The following is a 27,423-nucleotide window of genomic DNA, read 5'->3' as shown; positions in this document are numbered from 1 at the left end:
ATGCTTCAGTCACTGTCTGGCGCGGTTGAGGCACTCCTCACTGCCCGCAAGCCCATTCGCCCGGCTATCAAGCTGACCGCACCAACATACCGCGGCTATGGCGATCTGACCAGCGCCAGAGATTTTCTCGATTCATTGGCGCACTACCAGCCGGCTATGGGGCTGGACGATGAGGAAATCCTCACACGCATTGTTCCAGTCGCATTGACGGAAATGGCGGCTAGGTGGTACCGGCTCAGTGGCCACCGTGCAGCAAACTTTGGGGAATTCCGCGCGGTATTCCTGCGTGAATTCCTATCAGCTGACTACGAGCGTAGGATGCGGCGAGAGCTGGAGCTCCGGACACAGGCTCCCGAGGAATCTTTGCAGGAGTTTGTACGAGCGATGGATGAGTTGTTTGCTATCGCTGAGCCCCACGCCTCCAATGAGGAGTGCGTTGAGCGCGTAATCCGGCAGGCACATCCAACCTTTTCGGCCTACCTGCATGGCGGTTGTTTCCGCGATCTCGAGGAGCTGGCTGTCGAGGCGAAGCGCATCCAAGGCGATATTATAGCCGCGCGCGCCTACCGTCCGCCGCCTCCGGCTCGTGAGTCGCTCGAGCCAAGGTGCGCGTTGAACGGGCCACTGCCGTTGCCCCGGAGGCACGAAACCGCAGACCCCTCAGCGGCGCGTTTTGCGAGCGGGTCAAATGAGGCATGGGGACTGAGCGAACGCACCCTGGACCCCTACACCTACGCAAGGCGCGCAGCCTCCGCTGCGCCGGCCCAGCAGAGAGCAGAAAATTGCTGGCCTTTCGGACGTGGTACGCGCAACCACGGGCCCACAGGCCTTGTCCCGCCCAGGAGCCCATCCAATGCTTCACCATTCTCCCAGCCTAGTTTGCGGGGAAGCAGTGTGCCCGAAGGTGTCGGAGCGGGGAGAAATTTGCGCAGTTAGCCACCCTCGGGCCTGGTTCCATGGCGTCCCAGGGAGGGAGGTGCTGCTCGCAACCAAGCGCGAGGAGGGGTGAGATGTTTCCGCTGCAGAGCGGTTGGGCACATGGTCAGAGGGTGCCCTGTGGAGGCATCTCTGGCGGGAAACGCCGCCGGCGGTCGTTTGTGATCGCACAGACGACCCAAACCCCGCTCGCTCCCTCTGCGTGCCGCGCAGGCCTTTTAACCGGCGGCAACGCGCCGTTTATTCCGGTCATAATCGCTGGCCGCGAGTTTGCGGCTCTCTTGGACACGGGTGCCAGCGCATCGTTGTTTAGTGAGGAGGTTTTGCCCCACCTGCGAGAGCATTCGGTGCAATTGAGGGACTGCCGAACGACGCTCAACCTGGCGAAAGGCGTGGCGCATTCGGCTGGCGCTGCGAGGTTGACGGTCAGATGGGGAGACCGGGTGAGACGCACTCCTTTCATTCACCTCCCAGGGCTCAGTGTGCCCGTGATTCTCGGTCGAGATTTTCTCCTGAAAACTGGAATTACCGTTGACATTATGAATGGCGGCTATCGCGAAGCAGCATTCTCGCCGCTGAAGCCACTCATTAGCCCGCCGGCATCCGCGCCTGCTACTGAAGCGAAGGCGCCGGATGCGCGCGGCGTTGAGCGCTCTGAGGAAATTCCCCGCGCTGAAAGATCTGCATTTTCCTGTCCCCAGCGGGATCGAACAGCTACGCACGGAGCAACGCATCCACTCATAGCCAATGCGGTTCACTTGGATCACTCGCAGCAGGTCCGTCTAACGAGACTGCTAAATCGGTACGACGAGATTTTTACCGAGAGACCTGGGTGCACCGACCTGGTGACTCACAGGATCGAAACTGGAGACGCGTTTCCTCTGAAGTGCACTCCAAGGCCCATCAGTCTGTCCAAAAGGCAGGTGGACCGATAAGCTGCTGGACGAGATGTTAGAAGATGGCGTAATTCGCCGCTCTCGCAGCGCCTGGGCTTCTCCAGTTGTGCTGGTGCTGAAGAAAGACGGCACCTACCGGCTCTGCGTCGATTACCGCCGCCTGAACGCACTGACTAGAAAGGATGCCTATCCGCTCCCTACGATCAGCTTCATAGTAGGAGACCTGGGAGGCGCGAGGTATTTTACCACGCTGGATGCTTCGAAGGGGTGCCTACAGGTGGATGGATGAGAGTGATCTGAGCAAAACGGCTTTCACGTGCCACAGAGGACTCTGAGTTCACTCGCAGGCGTTTTGGCCTTTGCAATGGTCCTGCGACGTTTCAGAGGCTCATGGACCGCGTCCTAGGGGAAGCCAAATGGTCACACGCCATGTGCTACCTGGAGGACATCGTGATTTATTCTCGAACCTTCGAGGAGCACCTGCGCCATGTCACCGACGTGCTCGAGAGGGTGCGCGCTGCGGGTATGACGTTGAACCCGCGAAGGCCCAGATTGCGCAGACCCGAGTCTCACGGCTGGGGTTTACGCTCGGCGGCGGCTCCATCGAGCCTGATCGGGAGAAACTCAGAGCAATCCTTGAATTTCCTACGCCGAAGGACTTGCGCGGCCTCCGCCGCTTCTTGGGAATGGCCAATTTCTACCGGTCGTTCATTCCGTCCTGTGCTCGCGTGCAGGCACCCCTGACAAAGCTGTTGTCGAAATCTGCCGCGTGGCGATGGGATCCCGAACACGAACAAGCGTTTCGTCACCTGTGTAACGCCATTGCAGAGACAGCGCAACTTAGGCTCCCCGACCTGACCAGAGAGTTCGTTGTGCCAACAGACGCCAGCGATCTGGGACTGGGGGCTGTCCTACAGGAATACGATGGCGTGCTGAGGCCACTGGCTTTTGCTAGCCGCTCCCTGCTTCCTGCCGAAAGGAACTATTCCGTGACGGAAAGGGAATGCCTCGCCATCGAGTTTGCACTTCGGAAGTTCGATGTCTATCTTGACGAGACGAAATTCGTCGTGCAAAGGGATCACAGTGCGCTCAGCGGGCTAATGCAGCTCAGGGAGCCTGCGGGTAGGCTGGCGCGCTGGGCTCTCCTAATACATCACTACGATTTCTCAGTGCAGTACCGAAGGGGGAACACGAACGTGGTAGCTGAAGCGCTATCTCGTGCCCCGTTGTCCACCGAGATTCACTGTCCAGGTGTGACTTCAGACGGCGAAGCCACAGCGAGCGCCCGCGAAGGAGGCGAAACAGTCACGGAGCCGTCGAGTGGAGAGAGAGAGCCCAGAGTTGAGAATACTTGTGCCGACTCGGGCACCCCGCAAGGCGGAGAGGGAGAGGCGCTTGTCGCAGACTCCGAGCCACCGAAAAGCGGGTGGGCGATGGCTGCGGGAGCAAGGGGAAGCGATGCCACGTGCACGGCAGTCGCATTCAGCCGTCAAGAGCTATTAGCCGCCCAGCAGAATGACCCGTTTTGTTGCCGGATTTGCGACGGTCTCAGGGAGACAGAGCGCCGAGACGCAGCTTTTGGTGATGCGGGCGCGCGCCGAGACGCAACTTGTCCTGTTGCGGGCGCGGAGGGGCTGAAGTTAGAGTGTGTCGCCGACGCCCCGGGGAGTCATATCTGCGGGATGAGGAAGCACTCGTGCTGAAGTACGTCGCCACCGATGATGAGGCAATTGACCCATTCAAGGTGGTAATCCCCAAAAGTCTGAGGTGCGCGCTGCTGCGTTACGCTCTCGACGAACCAATGGCCGGTCATTTAAGTGGCTCCAAAGTTTTTGGGAAACTGAGTCGCTCCGTGACCTGGCCGGGCATGAAGCGGCACATTTTTCGCTATTGCCGATCCTGCCATGTCTGTCAAACGGTGAAGGCGCGCGGAGGAAAGGCGCCTGGAATGATGAAACCAATTCACAGTGTGCGTGCGTGGCAGGTAGCCACGTGCGACTTGATGGGACCTTTGCCAAGAAGCAAGCAGGGCTACACTACCTGGTGGTAGTCGTCGACCATTTTTCGAAATGGGTCGAACTTTTCCCTCTTCGGAGGGTGACAGCGAGAGCGGTACTAGGTAAACTCCTAGAGGTCTTCAGTCGGTTCGGCTATCCCGATTGGCTGATCACGGACAACGCGTACTATTTCGCCGCTCGAGTGTTTGGTGCAACGTGCCGCTCCCTGAGAATTGAGCACCGCACTATTTCACCCTACCACCCCCAGTCCAATTTGACTGAGCGATTCAACAGAACGCTTAAGCCAATGATCGCGGCCTTCGCCGAGAGACAAAAGGATTGGGCCGACCACTTGAACGAGTTCGCGTTTGCTATCAGAACAGCAGAGAATCGTTCGACTGGTTTCTCTCCTGCCTTTCTGAATTTCGGAAGGGAGCTGGCGTGCCCGTTGACGAACGTCGTTAGCAGCCAACTCGAAGGAGAGAGGACGCCTGCGGACATTTCCGCCTACGCGTCGAAGCTTCAGGAGCGACTAAGTCATGCTGTCAAGTCAGCGAGGAAAAGTTTTGCGACAGCCAGAGCCCAGCAAAAGGCTCAATATGACCGCAAACACCGGCACCTGGAATTCCAGGTAGGCGATCTTCTCCTGAAGCGCAACCACGCTCTTAGCGACGCCAGTAAGGGCTTTTCGGCTGCCCTAGCGCCTAAGTGGCTTGGTCCGTACGTAGTCGAGAAAGTTGTCTCGGCTCTCGTACGTGCTGAAACAGCCCCCTTCGGGGAAAACCAGCTGTGCCCATGTGGCCGATTTGAAAGCCTACGTTTCTCGGACTGACGATTTGGTGCAAGAGCCCACCGGTTCTGCGCGGCGACGACGAGGCATCCCCGCTGAACCAGGCTGCTCTCGGCCGGCTCATCAGTACAATCTCAGGAAGAGGTCACCTCAGTGATCATAGCACACTAAACGGCAGGCGCTTTCGCCCCTCCCGTGCTGACTTCACTTCTCTCAGTCTCAGTCAGCGCGGCCGCCCCGGCCGCCCCAGCCCAATCTGTGTGATCAGTTGTCACTCCCCTCCAGCAAAGCTGTAAGCGCATGTTTTCTCTTTTTACTCGATTTGTAAGAGTGTGCGTGTATCGTGGCACTGTCTGTATTAGTGTGTCCTCCATTTGGGCGTTGATGACTGCACATAATGTATCTTGCACTTATTTGTTTTGTTATTGTTTAGAGCACGTGTTTCCGCTTAGTATTTTGATTGTTGTACCGCGTGATGTAGCAGAACCTATTTTGTTTGCTTAGTTTCTGGGTTCGGTACGGTTCGGGTGTTAGCCTTGTTGAAGGCGTTAGGGGTTGTTTCTTTTTTTGTTGTTGTCGGTGCACAATGTAGTGTTTTCTTTTTCCAGTGTTTTGACGTTATTTATTTGGTACAGGAACCCCTCAGTCTGCGCATGCAGGACGAAATGCTTTGTACGTTTCTTTTCTTTTTTATCCAGTTTAGCAGTGAGCAGGGCTAGTTTTCTTCTCTTCTGTTTTTTTTACTCGGGCGCAGTCTTGACGAAAGAGCGAATGCCGAGAAGCGGCGGCTAGGTCGGTCGCGGGAGTGCCCTTCGAAGACTGTCATTGGCTTTCGCGCGCACCCAGGGTCGAGAGTTATGGGCTTGTTTTGAAGGTGTCGGATTCCGGCCGTCCACGGCCCTGGTGTTCATGCGAGCAGCGCGCTTTGGAGGCCGGTGCGCGAACTGTGCGAAGTTGGGAGAAAGGGCCAGACTTTGGGGGGGGGGGGGGGGGGTGCGTATATTCAATGTCAACGGGAAAGTGGCTCTTCTTGGAAAACCCTGATCTGGTGGATGCTGCGAGGAGAGTGCAGAGCGCGGTGGCGACGAACCTTGGCCTCAGTGGCACGAACACTGTGACGAGTGTGTGTTGTGGGGGCGTTTGTTAGTGCGTTTGGCGTGTGCATCTTCCGGCTTCGGCCAGCCCATGGTGCATTCCGCGAGTGATTCCTGCTTCTTCGGAGCGCCCGCCGTCACGTGGTGTCTCGTCGGTGTGGTGGAGAGTCCGCAGGCGCCCGATTTTCGAGCTCTGCGATAATTGAACTTCACCGGGCTCTGTAGAGCTGCACTGACTCGGGGAGGTCAACGACATGTACCCCCTGTGCACCGCCTGCGGCAGGCGAACGTAGCCGGGCTGCCCTGACCGACGAGAGCGGGGCTGGTGGCCAGTTGTGAGCTGCGGAAGAAGGGCCCTCTCTAGATACGGACCATGTGGTGCTGTCGTTGGAGCCCCATCATGCGTCATCAGCACCACGGCTATCGTCAGGCTGCTGCACCGCTCACGCGGGGCGGCAGCGACCACCAGCGCTGTTCGTCGCTCCTTGGCGGGGCACCCATCGAGTGCCACGCGAGGTCGGCACCTGAGCAGCGCCACCGTGATCATCCTATCTGCCGGCGTACTGTTCAGGCCGCGTCCCCTCCTGCCCGGTACCCCTTCACTCGCCGTCACTGTCCTCAGAGGGTGGGCACGGTCACCTGCCCGCTTGGCCGGGGGCTCACGCCAACCTGCTCACCCCTGTGTTTGCTAACGGGGGCTGCTGTCTCGGCGCAACGGTGAGCCCATTCCGAAGCTGGTACCTATTATCTCCCCTCTGTGACCACAATGGACGTTGCGCCGAAAAACGTTTGCGCTTCCGGCCCCCGAACATTGCGCAAGCCCCGCGAGACTGCGCCTCCCGCATTTTTGTAGATACCATTTTGTAGTAGCTTAGCGTATTTTGTAGCATGCCCGTGTCTTCTGTCTTGCCTAATTCATTTCTAGTGGTAGCGTGTGTTCTTTTTTTTATGTAATCATATGTAGCGTAGTATGGTCCCGCATGCATATATGATTGCCATTTTTATTATTATTATTATTATTAATATTATAGTGTCGCATTCTTTGTAATCCTTGTATATTTTATTAGCTTTATTTTTTGTGTGTGCATACCTGGCCGATTACTGTGTCATGTATATTTCAGTGTCGGTTTCATTGTACATTGCTTAGTATATTCACTGTATTCCGATGTTTTTATTTTTGTTTCTGAATGTTTTACGAGCCATTATGTAATCGATATTTTCAGTGTGGCGCATAGTTTTTTTTTGTATTTATCATTCGTGCTGGAGGGGAATAGTTTAGTTAGTGTAGTCTGTTGAGTCTTTGATGGGCTGGGGGCTGAGACTGCTCTGGGCATGCATGTATTTCTACTAAGCCGTCTTTTGCATGCCTGGGCGATGGCCGGTCAACTCTTCTCAGACCGGCGATGGCATTTAAGGAGAGGGGAGTGTGGGGTTCCTGGCGCCCGAGCCATTGCGCGATCGCTAGGTTTCTGTCATTGCGCGGCGCTTTTCCCCATCTCTCCTCCGAGTTGCCGGCTCGTCTTGGCGCCACTGTATAGAGCCGAGCCGTCATCTCAAACTCCTGCCTGAGGTGAAGGCTGCAGCGACCATTGCGGCGATAAAATACTGTAACGCAGCGGGGGCTCCGCCCTGGTGTTGGAGCTAACCTCACCTCATTGGCCCGTTTGAATGATTCCCGAACCCCACCCTCGCCGGGACGCGAACGCGCGCCCTGCGCGGGGGTCCGTTCGGGGAGACGCTCAGGAGGACAACCGAAGGTACGTAACTATTTTCCTCACCGCCCGGTCGCAGCCCTTTTGCGCCGGCTCTAAAGCGGGGGGGGGGGGGACACATGGGCGGAGAGGGACGCGTCTGTGCACGCGATTCCCCGTTCCGGTAGCCGTAACGGCCCCCGCCTGGCACCCAAAACCGGCTCTCTGCATGCGTCAAACCTGCTAGATATTTTCCGCCGCTTCCACGTGTCAAACGTGTGGGAAATTAACTGGCAGGGGGCGGCAGCCAATAACAGCACGAGGCGCGGAAGCGTCATCCATGACATTTCGCGCGGGTTTCAAAGTGGAGCCTGTATTCGGTGTGTCCTCCGCTCCTGGATTTCGCGAGGTGGCTTTCTCCTGCGCCGCAGCCATGAGCAGCTCAAGGGCGGACCGCATCGCCGAAAACGATCTGCTGATGTTTCTGGTACGAGCAGACGCAAATATATGGGATCAAAAAACAACTGCGTATCGCTTCCGCTTTCCTTGTAACTGCAAAAGACCACGGTGCATAAAGTAAAATTAAGAGCAACATCTCTCAGAAGTGTAGGCATTGCAGTGTTTTTTTTTCTCCGTGTAGTCAGGGAAGGCTTCCTTTATCGTGGTTGATTCAGTGGTTTTATTAAAGTTCATGTGAAAAGAACAACCACCTAAACCATATTCTATGCCACGTTGAATGAGAAAAGCATTTGTAGAAATCCAGATAATTGTCAATAATGCCTAGCATTCTTACGCCGCTAGTATTCGCAGAGTTTTTTAGAGCGAGATTTGGCTATGAGTAGCCTAATACGTTGGGTTATTTTATTTTGATTTTTTTATTTTGTTTCTTTTCGCCAATGATCTAAATTGCATCATTATACTGATTAAGCGCATTCACTTGACCAATAGTGTGTTTTTCCGCAGATGACAGGCGTAGGGCTGGTTTCGTCCGTTTGCGCGATTATTTATTCGTGTTTCCGTCGTTCTTTTCCGGGATTTTTTAGTTGAGTCTTCGTTTTTCGGAATATATGTAACTATGCATTTTTTTTAATATCGTCCCAATTTTTGTGAAATGGTTATGCTCTGTATATGGGGGGATATTCTGAATGACCATTTATTTCATTACGCTATTACAACGATTAAATGTGTTACTTCCACCAGTTATGCATTTTTGTGGAACTGCAGGGGTTACATGACTGGCTGGTCTCCTCAATTTTTTTCTTAATTCCAACGTTCTTTTGTTGGCTTTTTAAGTTGCGTCTTCGTTTTCGAGAACATGTAGGACATATTTTTAGTGTGTTTACTGTTGTGATTATTTGTTTTTCTATTTTTGTAGTACTAAAATGTACTACAAAAACTAAAATGTTCTTCAAAGCTCCGCTTGGCCGATCATATCCATTTAAGCTATTAATGAGTGTAATTGACCCCAATTTCTAAAGCAACAATCACCTACGAGAGGAAATTACGAGCATCGCGGGGCACCCAGGAGAACTCCGTGAAGCGTCAATGCGACCCTTGTGCGGGCTGCCAAAGGCTGCATGCACGCACGACGGAACGGGGCGGAGCTAAGCGGCCCGGCGCTTCGATGGCGTCCGCGCACCATGTGTCTCCAATTCCACCAAACGGCGGTGGGGAGCGGTTTCCGGAACGTTTACCGGCGCCGAAAGCCGGCTGCAAAGACGGACATGTGTCTGGGCCTTAAGCCCGCAAGCCCTTCCGGCCACCGGCCCGTGCCTTCGGTTGATCCTCAGTCCTTTCGCTCACATATTAGCCGTACCTGACACTCGACGATCCCCCCGTGCGGTACGCGCCTGGGAACGGAAGGACAGTGTCTTTCTATTGCGAGCCCATAGGCAGAAACCCAGATTTTGCCCTTATTGCTGAACCCACCGGTTCATGGCGCCGATGACGCGTACACTTGCGCGTGGCGCCAGATCGCCCATCGCCCCTTTTCACCCACGGGGATGTTGAAATGTAACTAAAGGGTTGGCGCGAATAAACGCCTTCTTCTGATGTACTACACTGGGCTTATTCCTATGTCGCCCCCTACTCCACTCTCAACAGAGGCGGTGTTGAGCTGGTGCGATGGCGTCTCAGTTCCGTGAGCGTTCTCGAATAGCTCGAACCCGCGGTGGTTCCTCGCAATGTGCATGAGTGCTTGCCTTGTGCAGTGCTAGGGTGGTGCATATTGTGAGGTAGAGACCACAACCGACATAACAGGCTCGTCATCATCTCACAACAAGTCGATGGCTCAAGAAGCTGGTTTCATATGGCAAGTCCGAGGCGAGGCATTCTAATATAAAATTCCCTCCAGTTCTGCTCGGTAGAAAATTTGAACATCGGAGCAGTGGTTCCCATGTGTTGCCTCGAATGTCAACGTGTCATTGCGAATATTCTATGGTTCAGGCACAGGAATCCGCTGCTAAGCGTGAGGGGCAGGAGGCTCTCTCCCCTAGGGTGACGGAGAGAAAGCCGCCCCTGTGAGAGCACAGTTATATTTCGCCTTTCCAGCTTCTTGGTGAATCATGAAGACGAAATAATGAGGTTCTTGAAGAAGCTCGAGCCGAGAGGACGATCTCGACTAGCTCCGACGACCGACGTCCGATGCTTGAAGCAGGTGAGGGATGAGGACTGCCTTTCTTGCTGGATATTAGGTTTATTTACATTATTTACATTGCTCCAAATATTTACATCAGGACAGAATGACGGTTGCAATGTCACTCTCCCCACAGCAGCCTGTTCGGCCAAGATCTATACTGAACTAGATCCTTCTCGTCCGACCCCTGACAAAACCCAACACTCCGGTTTTGATCCCAAAAACCACGCCTACAAAGGGGGCGTACAAGAAAGAGTGAGAGAGAGAGAGAGAAACTTCGTATTAGCCCCATGGGGCTAGTCTGGGTGGCGGGTGACCGGCGGTGGTAACCGGCCGGTGACCATTGCAGCTCGCTGGATGACCTTAGCCTGGACCTCACGGTCCGAGCTGCACAACGCCTTCGCCCAGTGCTCTCCGTCTGTGAAAGGGGGGAATGGGTTTTGGGCGCACTGCCACATGCAGTGTGCTTTGGTATAGATGGACCCGCAGTCGGGGCACAAAGGGGTGGGGTACAAAGAAGGGTAGACTAGGTGAAGTCGATATCGGCAGGGGAGTACGTGTGTCTGGGTGAGTCGCCATAGGCGTTCCTCTTCGTTGGAGAAGGTCGGAGCGGCTGGGGGTAGGTGGTGGCGGGAGAGGCGGTAGTGCGAGGTTATGTCGTTAAAGGTAACAAGTCTGTCGCGGGCTGATAGGGCTCCGTGGAAGGGCTCAAGGCCAGGACCAGCTCGGATGGTGAGTCTCGAGCGGCCCTGTGTGCTGCCTCGTTCCCCCCCACACCCGTATGGGCAGGAGTCCATACCAGCTCGACTGGGGGGGTGGGAGAAATTGAAGAAAGATTTTGAGGGCCAAAGGCGAGATCATTCCTTTGGCGAAATTTTGAACGGCCGTTTTGGAGTCGGAGATTACGATGGAGGGGGGAGCGGACTGAGGGTGAAGGCTAGGGCTACAGCCGCCTCTTCCGCGGTCGCCGGGGAGTTAGTGTACAGAGTAAGCGAAGCAAGCGGAGAGGCGTCAGGGCCATTAATGACCGCTACCGCATAACCTTCCCGGCTCCTGTATCTCGCAGCGTCGACGTAGACGGTGGAGGGGGTGATTGGGTACCGCTTGGTTAACGTCATCGCCCTGTGCTCCCTGCGCGCTCGATGAAACGTCGGGTGCATATTGCGCGGTATGGGTCTCACCGTTATTAGCTCATGAATGCGGCTGGGAAGGGGAATGGGCGTGTCGATAAGGAATGGGCTGTCAAGGTGCACCCGTCGGTGAAGCATTCTGCCTGAGAGTGTGGCTGTGAGACGAGTGAGCTGACTCAAGAGATGCGCCTCAATCAACTATTCGGCGGTGTTAAAGACACAAAGTGATTCAAGGCGGGCAGTGGATGTGCTCTGAGCTACCTGCAGCGCTCTTTCATAAATTTTCCTAATTAGACAATTAATTGTAGCTAATTCGGTGGGCGAAGGGCGCGAATAGGGAAGAGAGTAAGTGATGCGACTAATAAAGAAAGCCTGTATCAGCCGAAGGCGCTCTGCGTCTTTGAGCCCCTGATTTCGGGTAGCTATACGATTGATAGTTTGATTCACCTGAGAAGTGAGGTGCGCTATGAACGTGGTGTTAGCACGGTTGGTCTGTATGTATAGGCCTACGATCTTCAGGCATTGCACCTGGGGAATGGGTTGCTCATGAACTCGGATTGTAATGTCCGGAGGAGAAGTGTCTCTGCTGGTACGTTTAGCCGGAAGGATTAGTAGCTCCATTTTCTCCGGTGAGCATTCAAGTCCAATGCCACGAGAATAGGCAGCGACGACATCTGCTCCCTGTTGAAGGGTATCCTCAATGTGCCCATCACTGCCCCCGGTTGTCCACAAGGTGATGTCGTCGGCATAAAGAGTGTGATGAAGGAATGGTATGTTATTCAACTGCTGGGGGAGATTAATCGTCGCTATATTGAATAACAGTGGTGACAGGACAGCGCCCTGCGGGGTACCTATTGAGGGTAGGTGTATTATGTCAGAGCGTAGGCCGTTGATCTGAAGGACTGCAGTGCGATCGGTAAGAAAATTGCGAATGTAATTGTAAGCACAAGCCCCCGGGGCTAGGACTGTCAGGTTTTGCAGAATGGCTTTGTGGGAGCCTCGGTCGAAAGCCTTGAATGAAAACCCCTTTCAAAATAATTAATATGAGGAATTGATTGGCCACAACAACCAGCCAATCCTACACACGTCCCCACCTGCGGTCACGTGACCCAACACTCTCTCTCATACACTCATAGTACGTTTCCCACGCACGTTGTTGCAACCGACAAGCAAATACAAGACATCTGCCACATAAAGTCACTGACCGCGCGGAGTGAACAGACCATTACATTGAGCGGACGGCATCTATCAAAAAGCCAAAGCTGAACACTTAGCGCGGTCTTCGCGCTGGTAACATCTTACAGTGTTGTCGCCTTCCGGCCCTGCCTTTGTCACCGCGCGCCGGCACAATGAGGGAGTCGTGGCTAATCCCTTTCCAGAGTAAGGGATGCCGCTGCCCGCCGCGTGACTCATGGGATAATCCCCTCCCCAGACTGAGGAACGCCGCTCTCCGCCGCCAAACTCGGAGGAAGAGCTGCTCTAAACCCAGGCGAACATTCTCGAGGCGAATAGCCATCAACGAACAGCGCCGACGCCGGCTTCGCAAATCCTCAAAAACTACGCCGCGCGCCTTTTCCACAATAAAGCCCCGTTTACATTAGCCCCGGATACATGGACCCGACGAGGGAGGGTCGAGTCGACTGGCGGGTTCAGCTACCTCGACCTCTCACGCGTATATATGAGCTCCATTCAAAGAGTCGAGGCCAGGGGGCCGGGAGATTGCGGAGAAGGAGCTACCATATTTTCACGATTCTAGCGTGCAACTTTTTTTGCTAAAAGGTAGCCTTGGTATTTGTGTGAGCATTACAATTAGGCTCAAAACCGAAATAGGCTTTAAAGGGGCCAGCAGCATTTGCATGTGCAACGGACAGAAAGTCCCCACAAAATCCAACTCAATCCAATAAAAACAATCCGTCAACACCACGTGAGTGAATTTCGCCGCACTGATTCCTAAATGGCATGCCGCATACCTTGGCCAGCTGTTGCACATCTTTTTCTACTTCTGCAATTAGCCCGTAACGCTTAGAATTATAAAGATCAAGGCACTTGAAATCGCAAGCAGCTTCAGTATTTCCCGCAATGTCTTCATCACCAGCAGGAGCTGGATAAGCAATCTTATGAAGCACAATCCTTTTGGCTTCCACAGCTGCATATGCCAAACAAAATCTCCTTCTTCCAGGTATGTGGTGTCATGTCTCCTCCGTCTGCGCAGTACCATCAGTGTCAATTTTTTTTTCGAATCTTCCTGTGCGAAATTACCCGCGCGTTACGATAGGGGGCACGTTAGAACCGCGTAAATAGGGTATTCTGCTCCCCGCGGTCCGCCGACTCAGCCCGACGAGCGAGCCAACCCACCCCCTGCCTCCGAGTCGACTTAACTCGCTGTGACGGCTCTCTGACCCAACCCGTTCGCTTATACATGGGGGTGTCGAGTTCATAAAACCTTTTTATTTCGACTCAACGCGCCCTCGTCGGGTCAATGTAAACGGGGCTACTGACCCGACGAGGGTGCGTTGAGTCAAAATAAACAGGTTTTCTGAACTCGACACCCCCATGTATAAGCGGACGGGTTGGTTCGGAGAGCCGTTGCGGCAAGTCCAAGCGACCTTGGGTAGGCTCCTTCGTCGGGCTGAGTCGACGGGCCACGGGGAGCACAATACCGTATTTGCGCGGTTCTAACGCGACTCCCATCGTAACGCGCGGGTAAGTTCGCGAATGAAAATTAAAAAAAAAATAATTTGACATTGACGGTACTGCGCAGATGAAAAAGACATAACACCACGTACCTGGAAGAGGGAGATTTTATTTGGCGTATGCAGCTGTGGAAGCCAAAAATGATTGTGCTTCATAAGATTGCTCATCGAGCTACTGCTAGAAATAAGTTATATCGGGGAGCATTGAAGCCCTTTGCTATTTCAAGTGTTTTGCTCTTCATAATTCTAGGTGTTACAGGCCAATTTCAAAAGCACAAAAAAAAGTGCAACAGCTAACAAAGGTACGCTGCATTCCAATGAGGAATGAGTGCGCCGAAATTAATTCACGTAGCTTGACGGATTATTTTTATTGGATTGAGTTGGATTTGGGGGGGACTTCGTGTCCGCCGCATGGCAATGTTGCTTGCCGCTTTAAAGCCTGTTTCGGTTTTTAGCAGGATTATAACGCGCACACAAATATTTAGGCTACCCTTTAGCAAAAAATCGTAAAAGTACGGTAACTATTTTCCGGCAACCCTTCCGCTCCCCTCTCCTCGCTTCTTTGAAGGGGGTTCATATAAACGCGGGAGGGGTCGAGGTAGCTGAACCCGTCAGTCGACTCGACCCTTTTTCGTCGAGTCCATGTATCCGGGGCTTAAGAGACGGTATCCTTTCGCTTTCCGTCAGCTCGTCAAGGAACGACCGCATACCAACAGAGGTACTCGGGCTAAGCACCCCCGTCTTTTGTCACACAAAAGGAAGGAGCACAATGCATGCACTCGGCGGCGGCCAACTTCGCGTCCCTGCGGCTGCATGAAAGGAAGGCGGCATGACAGCTACAAGTGGAGGCAACGCCGATACATGCGCCACCGGCGGCTTTAATTATTTACATGAGGATCCCGAACCTAACAAGCACTGCGCCTTCTATCGGTAGGTCTGATAACCGGTTCCTGCGAGGACGCCGGGGGGTCTGAAAACCTGCTTCTATATTCGGTGACAACTTAAGAACGGCACCGGAATTTGCCGCTGTGCCTTATCACCGTAGCCGGATGTTTCTCCGCGCGGCTCAAGTAGGGCGTTAATGGGAATGTTTGGAACATGGCGTTAGCCATTCCCGTGATTTTGTCGGCTTAATATGCTTATAAACGACTCCAGTGACGACAAACAAACTGCGCGAGACAAGGCAGACGATATCATGCATTCATAGCAAACCCCTTTCAAAACGCGCACCACTGACGTAACGCGTCCGGCGCTTTGGCGGAGTGATACACTACATGAGGTGGTGCCGTTCTTGAGTTGTAACCGAGTATAGCCCCGCGCACGGAGTAAAAAATTATGCACTTCTCCGTCGAACAACGACGATGGTTGGATGCAAATCTTTCTCGTAAAGAATGCTTGGTTGCCGTCTCAGTTTGGACTGACTCGCAGAGTGAGACATTGAAAGCATCGATGTAATAACAGAAGCGGAAATGCCGCTTTCTAGGGTGGCGAGATAAAGTTACAAGCACCTGGACAAGGTTAAGCTAGCGGCATCTGTTGCGGAAGAAGAGAGAAGACACCGCGCGATTGTCGCCATCGGCATTTCACTCTGTGGCCCCAGAATAAATTGCGGCCGCTATCATTTTGTAAATTAGCTGCGGCAATCCTCTTGTAGGGCTATGGAGCTTTGTAACCCGCGTTCATTTTTATAGTGACATCTGTTTGCTCGCCCGCGCTACCCGCAATGTGCCATTTCTCTTCTTATATATACTCTTTCTATGTTCCCCTGTGTGATGCGCGCAGCAGATGGATAAAAACCTACAACTCCGCCGTTAACAACCACTCAAAAGGCAGCCTGTAGCAGTTATGGCTCTCCATGTAGCTGAAAGTGTCTGAGGTGTTGCTATGCCTCCATATTGATTTCACAGTTCTTTGTCCTTCATCTCGTGGCAAAGGCAGAGGTCATAAATATTTTTGAATGTGTCAGCGTGAGCGGTGGCTCAGCTCTGTTAAAATTTACGGAAAGAGCGCTTACTTTCAATAAAAAGAACGCGCACTTTATGTGGCGCCTTGCTTACAAGCCCTTCTTGCTTTGTATCGAGGCAATTAAAATCAGAAAAAGCCCAGGCCTGGATGCCTCCACCTCAGCTAATACGAGATAATAAAAAAACGCCCCTTTCAATCAGTGCGGATGCCTTAAGAGCGTTAGTTAAGAAACGCATGCGAATACAAATTCGCACATACAGAACTAGGCACACGTCGCGGAATAAATAATGCTCACCTTTACAGGGTTTGCGTCCTCTTCGAATTTCCCAACCTTGCATTTTTGATATAATCTCTCCTGTTTGGTGATCCTCGCATTCATGTCAAGTATTTCGTAGCGCCGAGCCTTCATGGTAGTTGTAACAGCAAGTGGGGGATATACCGAGACGTTGCTGTCTTTCATGTACTCCTTAATACGGTCTGCACTCCTCTTGTGCGGAGAGAAAAGAAAATGGCGGTTGAACATTTTTAGAACCATGAGCACGGAGCTGTCTGTCTTTTTCTTGCGAAAATGCTGTGATGCAGTAACACCGAGAATAATCCTCGCGACTGAGCCAGTAAACAACAAATCCTATATTCCCACAAAAAAGGTAGCGGAAAGCTCTTAGACGATCGTGTTTAACCATACGTGTACATATCTGGCATGCGCTTCGTTTTGGTTTAAACCTTGACCGTCTTATTTTCTTCACAACAAATTTGTTTATTCGTTAAATATTGCCGAGAGGAAATACAAGAAGAGCGATACCAGAACGCACAGTAAAGTACTGCCACATGTTGTTACGGGGGGGGCAGGAGACAGGCGAAAGGAACCAAGGCAGGTGATGGATGATGTATTTAAAATATGTACAAGTGGTGATGACAGAGCGCGCGTGGGCTGCACACCAGCCACTCCATAGTCGTCGGCTTCGTACGGCAATGGTGGACGTGGATGGCGGGCCTTTACCCTATGGGGCATTCTCCGCCATGTACCGTGACACCCCCCCGGTTGAGGACAACTGTCCCTATAAAGGGGCCGCAGTCAATGGCTGGGTGGGGTGAAAATGCGAATGAGAGAGGGGAACAAGGGTTGAAAAGTTCTTTCCACCATGGATGGGGATGAAGAGTTCGGTGAGCAGCGGCCCCGGAACAGCGACGCCGGATGATGCTACGAAGCCACGTCCCAAAGCCCTTGGAGTCACGCGGAGAACTAAGCAGGGGACCGGCATCGGCTTGTTCTGTCACGGCTGGTCATGCCGCCAGGTCTCGGCGGATCGTTGGCTGGGGACAATTGCGTGTAGGGCTCACCGGGGCTGGGGAGGGCCGATGTGATGCAAGAGATGTTCGATTCAGGAGCCGAGGCCAGGCGAATGTGGGGCCACGAAGGGAATCGATATTCAGCAGCTCCACCAAAATCTTACGGGGGCAGAACACAGGTGAGTGGAACCATGGCAGATGATGGATGATCTATTTAAATTATGTACCAGCGGCGATGACACAGGGATCGTTGGCTGCACACCAGCCATTCCATCGTCGTCGTCGTCGTAATCGTTGTGGATGGTGGGCCATTACGTAATGGGGCATTGTCCGCCCATAACCCCGTACCCTTCTCGGTCGAGGACGACCGTCCCCGAATATATTTTTTATGGTACTACTCCCCGGTCGTGGCGGGTAAGGATAGGTTTTTCCACTCAGTTTTGGTGTGTTGAAAAAATTCTTAGATTCTCCGTTCGGCCAAACTAGCAGCAGCCGCCTGGCATTGGCTGTGCTAGCCGGGCAATTCTTACTATTGTGGGGGATAGCAACACTGAGGGGTCAAATGATGGTTCTCACCGAGCAGAAAAATTGGGCCCATCTCCCCGCGAGGGGGACTCGAGTAGAAGCGTAGCATAGGGGGTGGGTGTATTGCGTTAACGTTTAGTGTTTGGGGAGTTGGTGGTAGTGAATGCGTTGTATCAGCAGCTTCTTGACGTAGTTTGAATGAGTCAGGGATATAAGGCGCGTTCGTAGCCTCCCATTCTCTGTCGGCTTAGTGGCGCAGTGGGTAGAGCACCATGTACATTGCGTTCCGCCCGCAGGGTCGAGGAATCGAAACCAGGCGCCGGATAGTATTTTTTTATGTAGTAGGGAGGGGTGTGGACAACGACGGTGCGGACGACGGACGTCGACGCGGGTGACATCGTGAGTTACTGAAATGCTCTGCATTTAAAAAATTAGCAGTGGCTTAGCTCGGCTAGGCCAGGATATACGTAGCGTGAGCTAAGGTTAAGCTGGTTATTGTTAGGTTTCCTCGTTGTCTAGGATTAGCTATTCAGCTAATGCAACTAAAACGCTTACTGCAGCTAAAACGATTTTCAATCCAATCCCATACAATTTAATTTAATCCAATACACGCTACAAAAAGCCAGCCTAATCTGTTACAGGCCAACGTCCTTGTGTTTTTGCGGTTGTAGACAGAGAAAAGCCGCTCCTCTCTTAATCATGTCGTCCACCCTCTCCCTTCAATCGCCCGTTGAGCTGCGGCACTTCGTATGTTGATATTGCGGGGTCCAAGCTACAATCGGGGGGAGCAGGCGCTAGCGACGTCCTCCTTCTTGGTGGGGCGAGGGCGATCCTCGCTCTCCTCCCTCCTCTCCCTACGAGGTGACGGGGGATGCGCGCAGGAGACTCCCCGGGGAGGGACCGTTGGTCTGAGTCGCTTGGTCTGAGTCGGTTGGTCTGTCGAGTCGCCTGGTCTCATGTCGGTCATAGCCGATTTTATGACCCCGCACACGCACACCAGCCTGTCAACAATCCTCCCGAGGCGATTCCTGGTGGGCCAGTTGACCATTTCTCCAGCCCGCTATGTGAGTCAGAGAACGCATGAATCTCATTGTGAATTCTTTGCTGTGTATTGTTGGTGTTTGCGCTTTGTGTACACGCTTGGAGCTTTTCATAGTAGTGCTCGTATGGTTGTGATAACAATTTTGCATGTCTTTGCCTAGTCCCAAGCATCCTGTATAGAGTAGTGTAAAAGAGATTTAGTTTTGAGTGTAGAGAACACGGGAAAAAAAAACAGAAGCGCAACGCCTTTCGCTTTCGCCGTGGAGGGGGGAACTACGGGCTGTTGCTAGGCCACCCCCGTCGCTTCTTCGGTTCTTGGGAATTCTGAGGGTGGTATAGTTTGTATTTCGTTTTGGGTTTCTACGCGGCAGCGAGACGCGGGTCAGAGCAGTAACGTTGGGTTAGAGAGGGTGATGTCCCCCTTGCTTGGGCATCTGTACTCCGTTTTCCCTCGGCTCCTGGGTTCCTGTCGCCGCCGCGCTCCAGTTCATACTTGCGTGTACGAGGGAGGGGAGATAGGGAGCGGTGTTTATTCAGGGGTTGGCGGTAGCTTCCGTCGTATCATCTGTTGTTGTGTGTGTTCATTTTGTGTGTAAAGTGAGTGAGTTACTACCCGTCGGTTGGTTCCCCGCGTTTTCTCGTCCGTTAGGACGATTTTCGTGGGCCAGACACGCCGGGGACTGTGTAAGCTGTTATTTTGTTGCGTGTTTTTCGCCCAAGCGTTGGGTGTGTGTTTGTGCGCGCACTTTCTTCTGCTTTGAGTGAACTTATGTCCGAGGCGTCGCCCGTTCGCCGCGGCGATCCTTGTGCTTCTGCTGCCTTGATGAATGTGACGTGTATGTAATGCCTGTCGAAGAGGACAAGTGTGCTTCCGGTGGTTGCTTCCACCCCCACCTGCCCCGTTTTCGCGTTGAAGACGTGCGCGTATGAGTGCGTGCGTGCATGTGCTTGCCAGCTTCATCTGACCGAAGGGTTCACCCAGCTGGTGGGGCGTGCTTGTGGAGTGCGAGCGCTGTCTTGTGGTGTGTCAGCTGGCTCACTGCGGCCGGGGACGTCGACGACCGAGCGCGGAGACGCCCGTCTCCTCCAGGAATGCGGGCGCCTTGAACGGCTTTGGTGACCTTGGGCTTCCTTCGACCACCCTCCAGCCCCCCTTTCGCCTGGCTGAAGCTCGGGCCGCTGCTCTTCTGGCGTGACACCGTTAATCAGGGGAGATCCCGAATCCCCATTCTTTCTCCCGCAGGCGTCGGCTTTCACCTTGCTGGCCCATCCTTGCAGGGCGACATGGCTCGACAGAACGGTGAAATGGCTCCTGCGGGTCCGCCCATTATCTGCGCGCCTCGAGAACTCTGCAATGAGAGACTCGAGGCTGAATGTGGCTCCCCGATGTGACGCCCACGAGCGCTAACTGCAGGAAAAACTTTTCACCCCTTTGTGCTCTCCAACTGCCGAACAATGCAGTAACCGCCGTGAAGATTATTTCTACCCTGTGTAGTCTGTGTATTCTTTCCATCCCGGAGTATGTAGTGTAATATCATTACGGGTATGCAATGTAATTAGGTGTACCCATTGTATTATAATTAACCTCACGTTGTGTAATACAAGTAACAGCTGTGTTAATGTAGAATAGTGTACGTAGTGCAAACTTAGTTGACCTCATCTGTATAGTGTAGCATTAGTTCCCTCACCAAGTGAGTAGAGTATTGTTTATAGTGTACAGTTCTCTTTGCGCACCTTGTTCATAGTGTTATGTATATCTTAAGTATGTGTAGCGTGCGTTGTGAATGCAGATTTTGCTTAAGGGCTGGAGTAGAGACTGGTGGGCACTAGCTTTGTTTTACTTACATTAGGATTGTTCTTTTTGAATGAGTACCTGTTGGCCGGCCTTCCGACAGTCAGGGGGGCATTTAAGGAGAAAGGGATGTGGGGGACAAGCTACAATCGGGGCGAGGAGGCGCTAGCGACGTCCTCCTCCTTGGTGGGGCGAGGGCGATCCTCGCGCTCCTGTATCCTCTCCCTACGAGGCGACGGGGGATGCGCGCAGGAGACTCCCCGGGGAGGGACCGCCCTTGGGACTCGCAGCGATCGCACGGTACGTAAATGCCTTTCGGCCACTTTTGGCCGTTTGTTGCATTGGCCGCTGTTTCCCCCTTTCGTGGGTCCCGGCACCCACCGTGTCGATTTGCGCATGCCTTGATTTGCGTCAGCGCGTTCATCTAGGATGTCCGGCGAGTCTCCGCGGGCATATTTCACTCCTTGGTGGGTTGCCCCCGCGTCCGCGCTGTGACAGCTTGTGTAGTCTAAGGTCAGCAGACGAGCACCGATGCCGCCCGGTCGAGTCCAATGGCTTGAAATGTGTAGCGGCCACAGAGAGCCCCCTTCCCCTATGTCAGCGAGCGTTGCGGCCGGCCAACGCCGGCGGACGCTAACTGCTGCCCGACTACGGGTTGGTCACACGCTGACGGGTATATGCCCCAGGAGCTAGGTGCGTAGTGCAGCGTAGTGTTTGTATCGTGGTTGTCCGCGTAATAAACCCCTGTAGTATGGACGGTATCGCTTCCCTGTGAAGTGACTGACAACGTAGACGCGCGGCGAGAGTCGGTGCTCGCTCTCGAACCCATTGTGGGCAGAGTCTCTTGGCAGGGTAATTCGGTGCTGCGCGAGAGTAGTGAGAATAACGACGACGCGTTATTCTATTATTCTATTCTATTCGTTAATGGCAAGGATTAAGGATAGAGGATGCCCACAATATAAGGGGTGAATATTGCCCCTAAACAACTTTTAGCAATACAATTGTGTTTTAAAGTGAAACCGACTTTTATAGCATCAATGCAAGCGACATCGGCACCATTTTAATATAGGGGCAGCGCGCTCCGCTGCAAACACACCCGCCAAACAGAGGGCGGGGGTGTCCTCTGCTAAGTCGAAAACAAGTTCCTTTTAGATGCGACTGCATCTGATTCGCTCGCCTTGTCCCTCCATACGGCGTTGTTGGCCGTCCACACGCCTCCCCCGACACTATAAAAAAATAATAGTTAGCGGCGCCCGGTTACCATCCCACGACCGTGTGGGCGCACGCGAGGTACATGGTGCTCTACCCACTGCGCCACAAAACCGAGACAGAATCAAATGCTACGAACGCGCATTATATCCTTGACTCATTCAAAATACGTCAAGAAGCTACTGATAAAACGCATGATGGGGCAATGATTAACAATTGCAATAAAAGAAAAGAAGCTCCCACATACAGCAACAATGATGGAGTAAAGGTCGTTACGACAGCGAAACCCCAAGCATACCACTTAGAGAGATTGACCAAGATTGGCCAATAAAACATAAAATTAATCATAAAACATAATCATACGCGTTCCCGACACATTTCACGCGATTTCAGAATCAATCCAACGGAAACACCAAGTGAACCCTACGATGCGTCGCATCTACACAGGGTTCCCCTCGCGGGGAGGGGAACCCCGTGTAGATGCGACGCATCGTAGGGTTAGAGTTAACGAAACATTACAGCCCCAAGCGCAGGAAAAAAATACTTTAACATAAATATCCCACAGAGTGGATAGGAAAATGGCCCCGCTGGTAGCGTAGTGGTCTTCGCACCAAGCGCGCATTCTGGAGGTCGTGGGTTCGGATCCCACCCAGCGGGCATTTCTTCTCCACTTTCTTTCCATCTTTCCAAATTCTTTATCTGTTGGAATGACCTACCGCATTCCCCCCTTTGCTTTCCGAGGGTTTTTTGACTGCCAACCCTTATTCTGTTTTAATTCACCGAGCCCCTCAATTCCCATTTCTGATTCGCAACATGCATAGCGAGGGCCTCTGTTCTGGCAGTCTTGGTGCCAAAGGTAGCTTAATATGGTTCAACGCTGGTCGACCACTCTCGACATGTCGTAGACGCTCGAGTCATGGCCCGGGGGTTAAAAAGAACGTCCCCTTCACCACGAGTAGTCCGAGTGGCGCTGGCTACCACCCCGACGTGCAGGAAACAAAAAAATACCTTAATTTAAATACCCGAGAAAGTGAAGGGGAAAAATAGCCCCGCCGGTAGCGTAGTGGTCATCGCACCACACCGGTATTCTGGAGGTCATGGGTTCGGATGCCAGCCGGGGGGTACTTTTCACCCCTTTCCTTCTGACTCACAAAACTTCATCGGTTTCTAAGACCTGCCGCATTCCCCCTTTGCTTTCCGAGGTTTTCTTGTCTGCCTACCCTTATTTTCTCTCTCTCTCTCTCTCTCTATATATATATATATATATATATATATATATATATATAGATAGGTCAGCAGTCTACAACGCCAAAGGAGACATAGGGGTGTGGTTAGGCTCTTTTGTTTTTCACAACTGTTAATGAAGTAAACATTTTTTTTAAATATACAGAAGAAAGAAAGAAAGAAAAACACGCGCCCAGAGTGGGGACCGAACCCACGCCTTTCGATTACATGTCGAATGCCTTACCAATTCGGCTATCTGGGCGACTGTGTTCTCCTTAACTTTCTGGGCTATTTATATTTACTAGAAGTGTATCTGACGCTTGAGGGTGGTAGCCAGCGCCACTCTACACGGGGAGAAGGGGACCTTCTTTTCAACCCCCGGGGCGTGACTCTAACGTCTACAGCCTGTCATGAGCGGGTAACTGGCGGGAAGCCCTCTTATGCTACCTAGGCATCAAGGCTGCCAGAACCGAGACCCTCGCTAGGCTTTCGCAGAATAATATAGTAAGGAAATGAGGGGCTGGTTGAGGAAATACAGAAAGATAGGTCAGCAGTCTACAACACCAAAGGAGACATAGGGGTGTGGTTAGGCTCTTTTCTTTTTCACAACTGTTAATGAAGTAAACATTTTTTTTAAATATACAGAAGAAAGAAAGAAATAAAAACACGCGCCCAGAGTGGGGACCGAACCCACGCCTTTCGATTGCATGTCGAATGCCTTACCTGACGAAGGCATTCTGACGAAGGCCGGTCCCCGGTCGAAACGTTAAAACCTGTCCTCTTTCGACGTGTTTCATTTTCTTCATTATACTTACCGGTGTCCAAGAAATTGTTTCTCGCTATATATATATATATATATATATATACACATATATATATATAGAGAGAGAGAGAGCAGTGCGCGTCAAAACGAAAGAAATACCGCTTCGGTTTACCGCTCGGATTCGGGCGAATTCTCGTTCCAGTTCGGTTCCGGTTCGACTGGACAACGTACCGAACTTGTTCGCGAACCGGTTCGAAAGCTTAAACGGTTCGCGAACCGGTTCGATGAGTTGAATTTTAACCAAAGTGAGAACAAGCGATTTAGTAGTTTTGAGCGATAAAAACAAAATTCAAACAAAAAATCAAAATGCTGCTTTTTCCCAATAACAGTGGGCAATTTAAAATCAAACTAGAAACGTGGGCAATATAATCAGTTACAGAGTACTGGGAACATTACATTAGTCACACATGAAAAGGGCAAGGTTGGCAAAAAGGCATTTTAATACCTGACAAGAAATCACGTTGTGGGAAACGTCCAGGGAGGCAAGGGGGAGGCTGTGGTCGATAGAAAGCCACAATATTTACATTATTTACGTATAACTGTAGTGTGAGCAGGCACCTTGACACCTCTCCTAGACGTCTTGGTCATCTTCTGTGTGTACGTCCGCTGATGTATGTTGCTGCTCAACTTCGTCGTCCTCGAAAGTTTCAACATCTTTCCGGCCTACAACAGTGCGTATGAGCGGTGATGTCTTGCCGGATTGCGGTTGGTGTCTAACTCGCGTCCGAGTTTTTTCATTTTCTTTCTGATTTTTGACCTTGTTTTTCTTCACTTTCTTCGTGATGGCCATGCCAGGTGATTAGTCGCAGTACAATATTTTCCTATAGGTCGCAGTGGGCTCTGACTTCAGATGTAGCTTGATGTGATCCCTTGAATTTGCACCTGACATTATGGTTGGAAACTTGAATGTCTCCTCCTTGTGCAGTGTAAAATGTCGCGGTACTACGTTCTGCAGGTTTCTTTGATTTTCAAGAACTTTCAGTCACCTTGTTAAACACAGATGTAATCATGCTGACGGCCGTACTTTCGTCTGGCCCGTTTCCTGGAGAAGAGGATGCGAAGGCTTTTGCAGTGTCCCTCAAGTTGAGGTGAACGTGTACGGTCCCCGAGGGGTCCGAGTCTTTATGAGCAGCGCGTTCTAGTGGTTCGTATCTTGCGGCCCTTCCATCATGTGGCTGGAGCTGCTCACGTTTGTCTCGGTCGTAGGTCTTACACCGCACGAACTCCTGCCGCACCCACACCTCTCCGAGGCATAGGCTTCTTTCGCAATGACGACTTCATGTTGTAATGTGTTTAATTGATCTCGACTGATTTGCTTAGCCCATCGCTAACCTTAGCCCATCGCTGTTAAACATATTTCCCCACACGAAGGTGCTTTCGCATAGAGTCTGCAGGAAGACCCACCGTTGGATACTCACACGCAAGTGTACACTCAATAACTTGAGGTACGTAAGTTTCCCTGGCGGTAACTTAGAAAGCTACCACATCATCAAGGATGTTTTCTTTTGGTGCTGAGCTCGCCGAAGTTGTTTGCGGCAACCCTTCATGACCTGCTTTCCGCTCGTGATGTGCCGTTTCCGCCATCGACGTGTCTTGAATTCTGAGGGAGGGATGCACAGAAGCTTGGCGTACCTCAAGCGCTGTATAGCCAAGTCGTAATTCAAAGAGGCACACGTTGTCGTTGGGACTCTTGATGCAGGGATCTCTGAACATTCTCGGAGTAGATGATACAGGAATACCCATCGCCGTCGTTGAAGTCGTCGGCTTCATGTAGGTTCCGGACTCCTCCTCAGGCTCTTTACTCTCCTGATGGGACTCGACTCATACTTTCGTAGGTGTTGCCTTCTTTCTTCTCTTGCGAGATGTGGGTCGTAAGGGGTATGTTCCTTTTACCCGTAAAGTCTTTTTTCGAAGTAGCGGATAATTACGTACGCTTCTACCGTTGTGTCGACTGTCAGTTGTGGTTCCGCAAGCAAGGCCATCCAGCTTCTCTCTGATAGCAGCAAGTTGGTCGGCACTGTGCTGGAGCCTCGCCATCAAAACAACGGCCTCGACGTCTTTTACTTCCCCAAGTGTGGGCATCAATTCAGCGATTAGCTTCCGATTGAAATCGAAGAGGCTTCTCTGAGCAATCTGCAGCCGGTTCATCTGCCTCGACACCTCCTCCTCGCTTCGGGGTGAGCAATGCAGTCGAAGAGTAGATTTTTGCTCCGTGGCTCACCTCGTCGTGTCGCTTGACGTTCCAAGTTTCGGAACCATGTGGAAAAAGTCCAGGGAGGTAAGGGAGAAGGCCGTCTTCGGGGAAAACGCAATATATGTACAAGTAACCGCTTCAAGTCACAGCCATTGTGCCGCCTCGCTTATTCGTCTTCGTCTTGCGTGTTTGCGTATTCTGAGGTATTTTGCTGCTCAACTTCGTCGTCCTCGAAAGTTTCAACACACACGAAGTAGTGACGATTTGCCAGCTACTTCATCGCGCAGATGGGTTGTTGTCCGAGGAATTACGCAATGCCATCCTCAAAAGATACGATGGTAAAATATATTCTCTACCCATTTTTTTGGTTGAAGTACAAATCCTGGATATGAAATTGCCCATCAGCGTAATTATCAAAGCCTGGAGTTAGACTAGCTGACTGGCACGTTAAACACCAGCGGTGTACATTTATAATTAGTTGTGGCGTAGGAAAAAATTCTGCAGCAGGCACGTAAATTCTATCAAATAATTCGATTATTTAGTCACCTAGAATAATTTGTTATCTTTAACCTTCTGGAGACGTTTTGTTAAAAGTAATCTTTTGTTATGCTCAGTCAATGCGTTATTGCTCTGATCAGTGGAATAAATTTTGCGATAGGTATCGCGGATGTGTGCGTCAAAATGAACGTCATCGTTCCGCCTGGCCCCCGGCGATCTTTTCGCCCGCTATATTCATGAATCTTATAACAGATTATGCTACTACAAACTGAAAAGGTAATTTGGCGAGTGAAGCACGAGATGGAACTTTGTTGGGGAGACGGTCTTCAATTCGTCGACAGCAGCACATCCCCTCCTGAACCAGTAGCAGCAGGAGTCGTGTTGGGAAGTCAGTAAACGTGCACCCCCAGAAAGCAAACCAGAACTGAAAACTGCAGAACAAGCAGAAAAGACGAGCGCTGGGCGAATAGGCCAGTGTGCGTCTGGCCTGCCTTTCGTGCATGTACAATCCGGTTTAGTGCCGTTTTTCTTTCCGAAGACGAAATGAGGCAGTGCCTACAAGGTCCTAGGATAGTTTCGTGAAAAAGGAACAACCGCGCTCCATAAGCTGACAGTTTTCCGTGCTATAGGTAGTCTAATTTGTCTGTGTTAGAAACGCGAAGTGACCCGCTCTACCCTCTTAAAAATGACAATTATACCACGTTCCACGGCACTCGCGTCTTTTGCACGTGTGGTAATGAAAGGTCGAGGACAATGGAAATGATGTTAATACAGCAATATGCACCTTTGGTGTTTTGCTTATTCAAGTTTGCTTGTTTTTCTCGTAATAATTTAAAATCATCTTAGGTTGTTTTCTTTTTTGTTGTTTTACCGTGGGAACAAACTTTAAAAGCCTTTTTGGCTCATTTGATGCCCCCATGCTGCCTGCTCCCAGCTGCAGCTTATGTTGCCTGGTGTTGGCGGGTTTGGCCCGTCCTGTGGAGGAAACGGGCCGTACTGA

The 27,423-nt window shown here is 51.9% G+C and overlaps 1 protein-coding gene and 1 non-coding gene across 2 annotated transcripts; one reads left to right on the top strand and one right to left on the bottom strand.

The window, feature by feature from the left end:
• On the top strand, positions 1 to 27,423 carry LOC144148465 (uncharacterized). Its single transcript, XM_077680005.1, has 4 exons — positions 1 to 802; positions 1,150 to 1,379; positions 2,217 to 2,342; positions 27,358 to 27,423. Exons 1-4 carry the CDS (start codon positions 1 to 3, stop codon positions 27,421 to 27,423), a joined length of 1,224 nt encoding a protein of 407 aa, XP_077536131.1.
• On the bottom strand, positions 23,099 to 23,170 carry Trnat-ugu (transfer RNA threonine (anticodon UGU)). The gene has a single exon. It is a non-coding gene; the product is annotated as a tRNA-Thr (tRNA).

This window comes from Haemaphysalis longicornis, unplaced genomic scaffold, assembly GCF_048455015.1.
Source record: "Haemaphysalis longicornis isolate Haplotype H1 unplaced genomic scaffold, Haemaphysalis longicornis Haplotype H1 scaffold_8, whole genome shotgun sequence".
NCBI lineage: Eukaryota > Metazoa > Arthropoda > Arachnida > Ixodida > Ixodidae > Haemaphysalis > Haemaphysalis longicornis.
Note: the sequence above shows the minus strand (reverse complement) of the source record. Positions and strands in the feature narration are given on the sequence as shown.

What these genes read in the sequence shown, in the direction of transcription:
- LOC144148465 (XM_077680005.1), top strand. Translation starts at nt 1, where the DNA reads ATGCTTCAGTCACTGTCTGGCGCGGTTGAGGCACTCCTCACTGCCCGC. An exon ending in TTGCTGGCCTTTCGGACGTG is followed by an intron (nt 803 to 1,149) that starts GTACGCGCAACC and finishes CGTGCCGCGCAG; the next exon opens with GCCTTTTAACCGGCGGCAAC. An exon ending in CGGTCAGATGGGGAGACCGG is followed by an intron (nt 1,380 to 2,216) that starts GTGAGACGCACT and finishes GCGACGTTTCAG; the next exon opens with AGGCTCATGGACCGCGTCCT.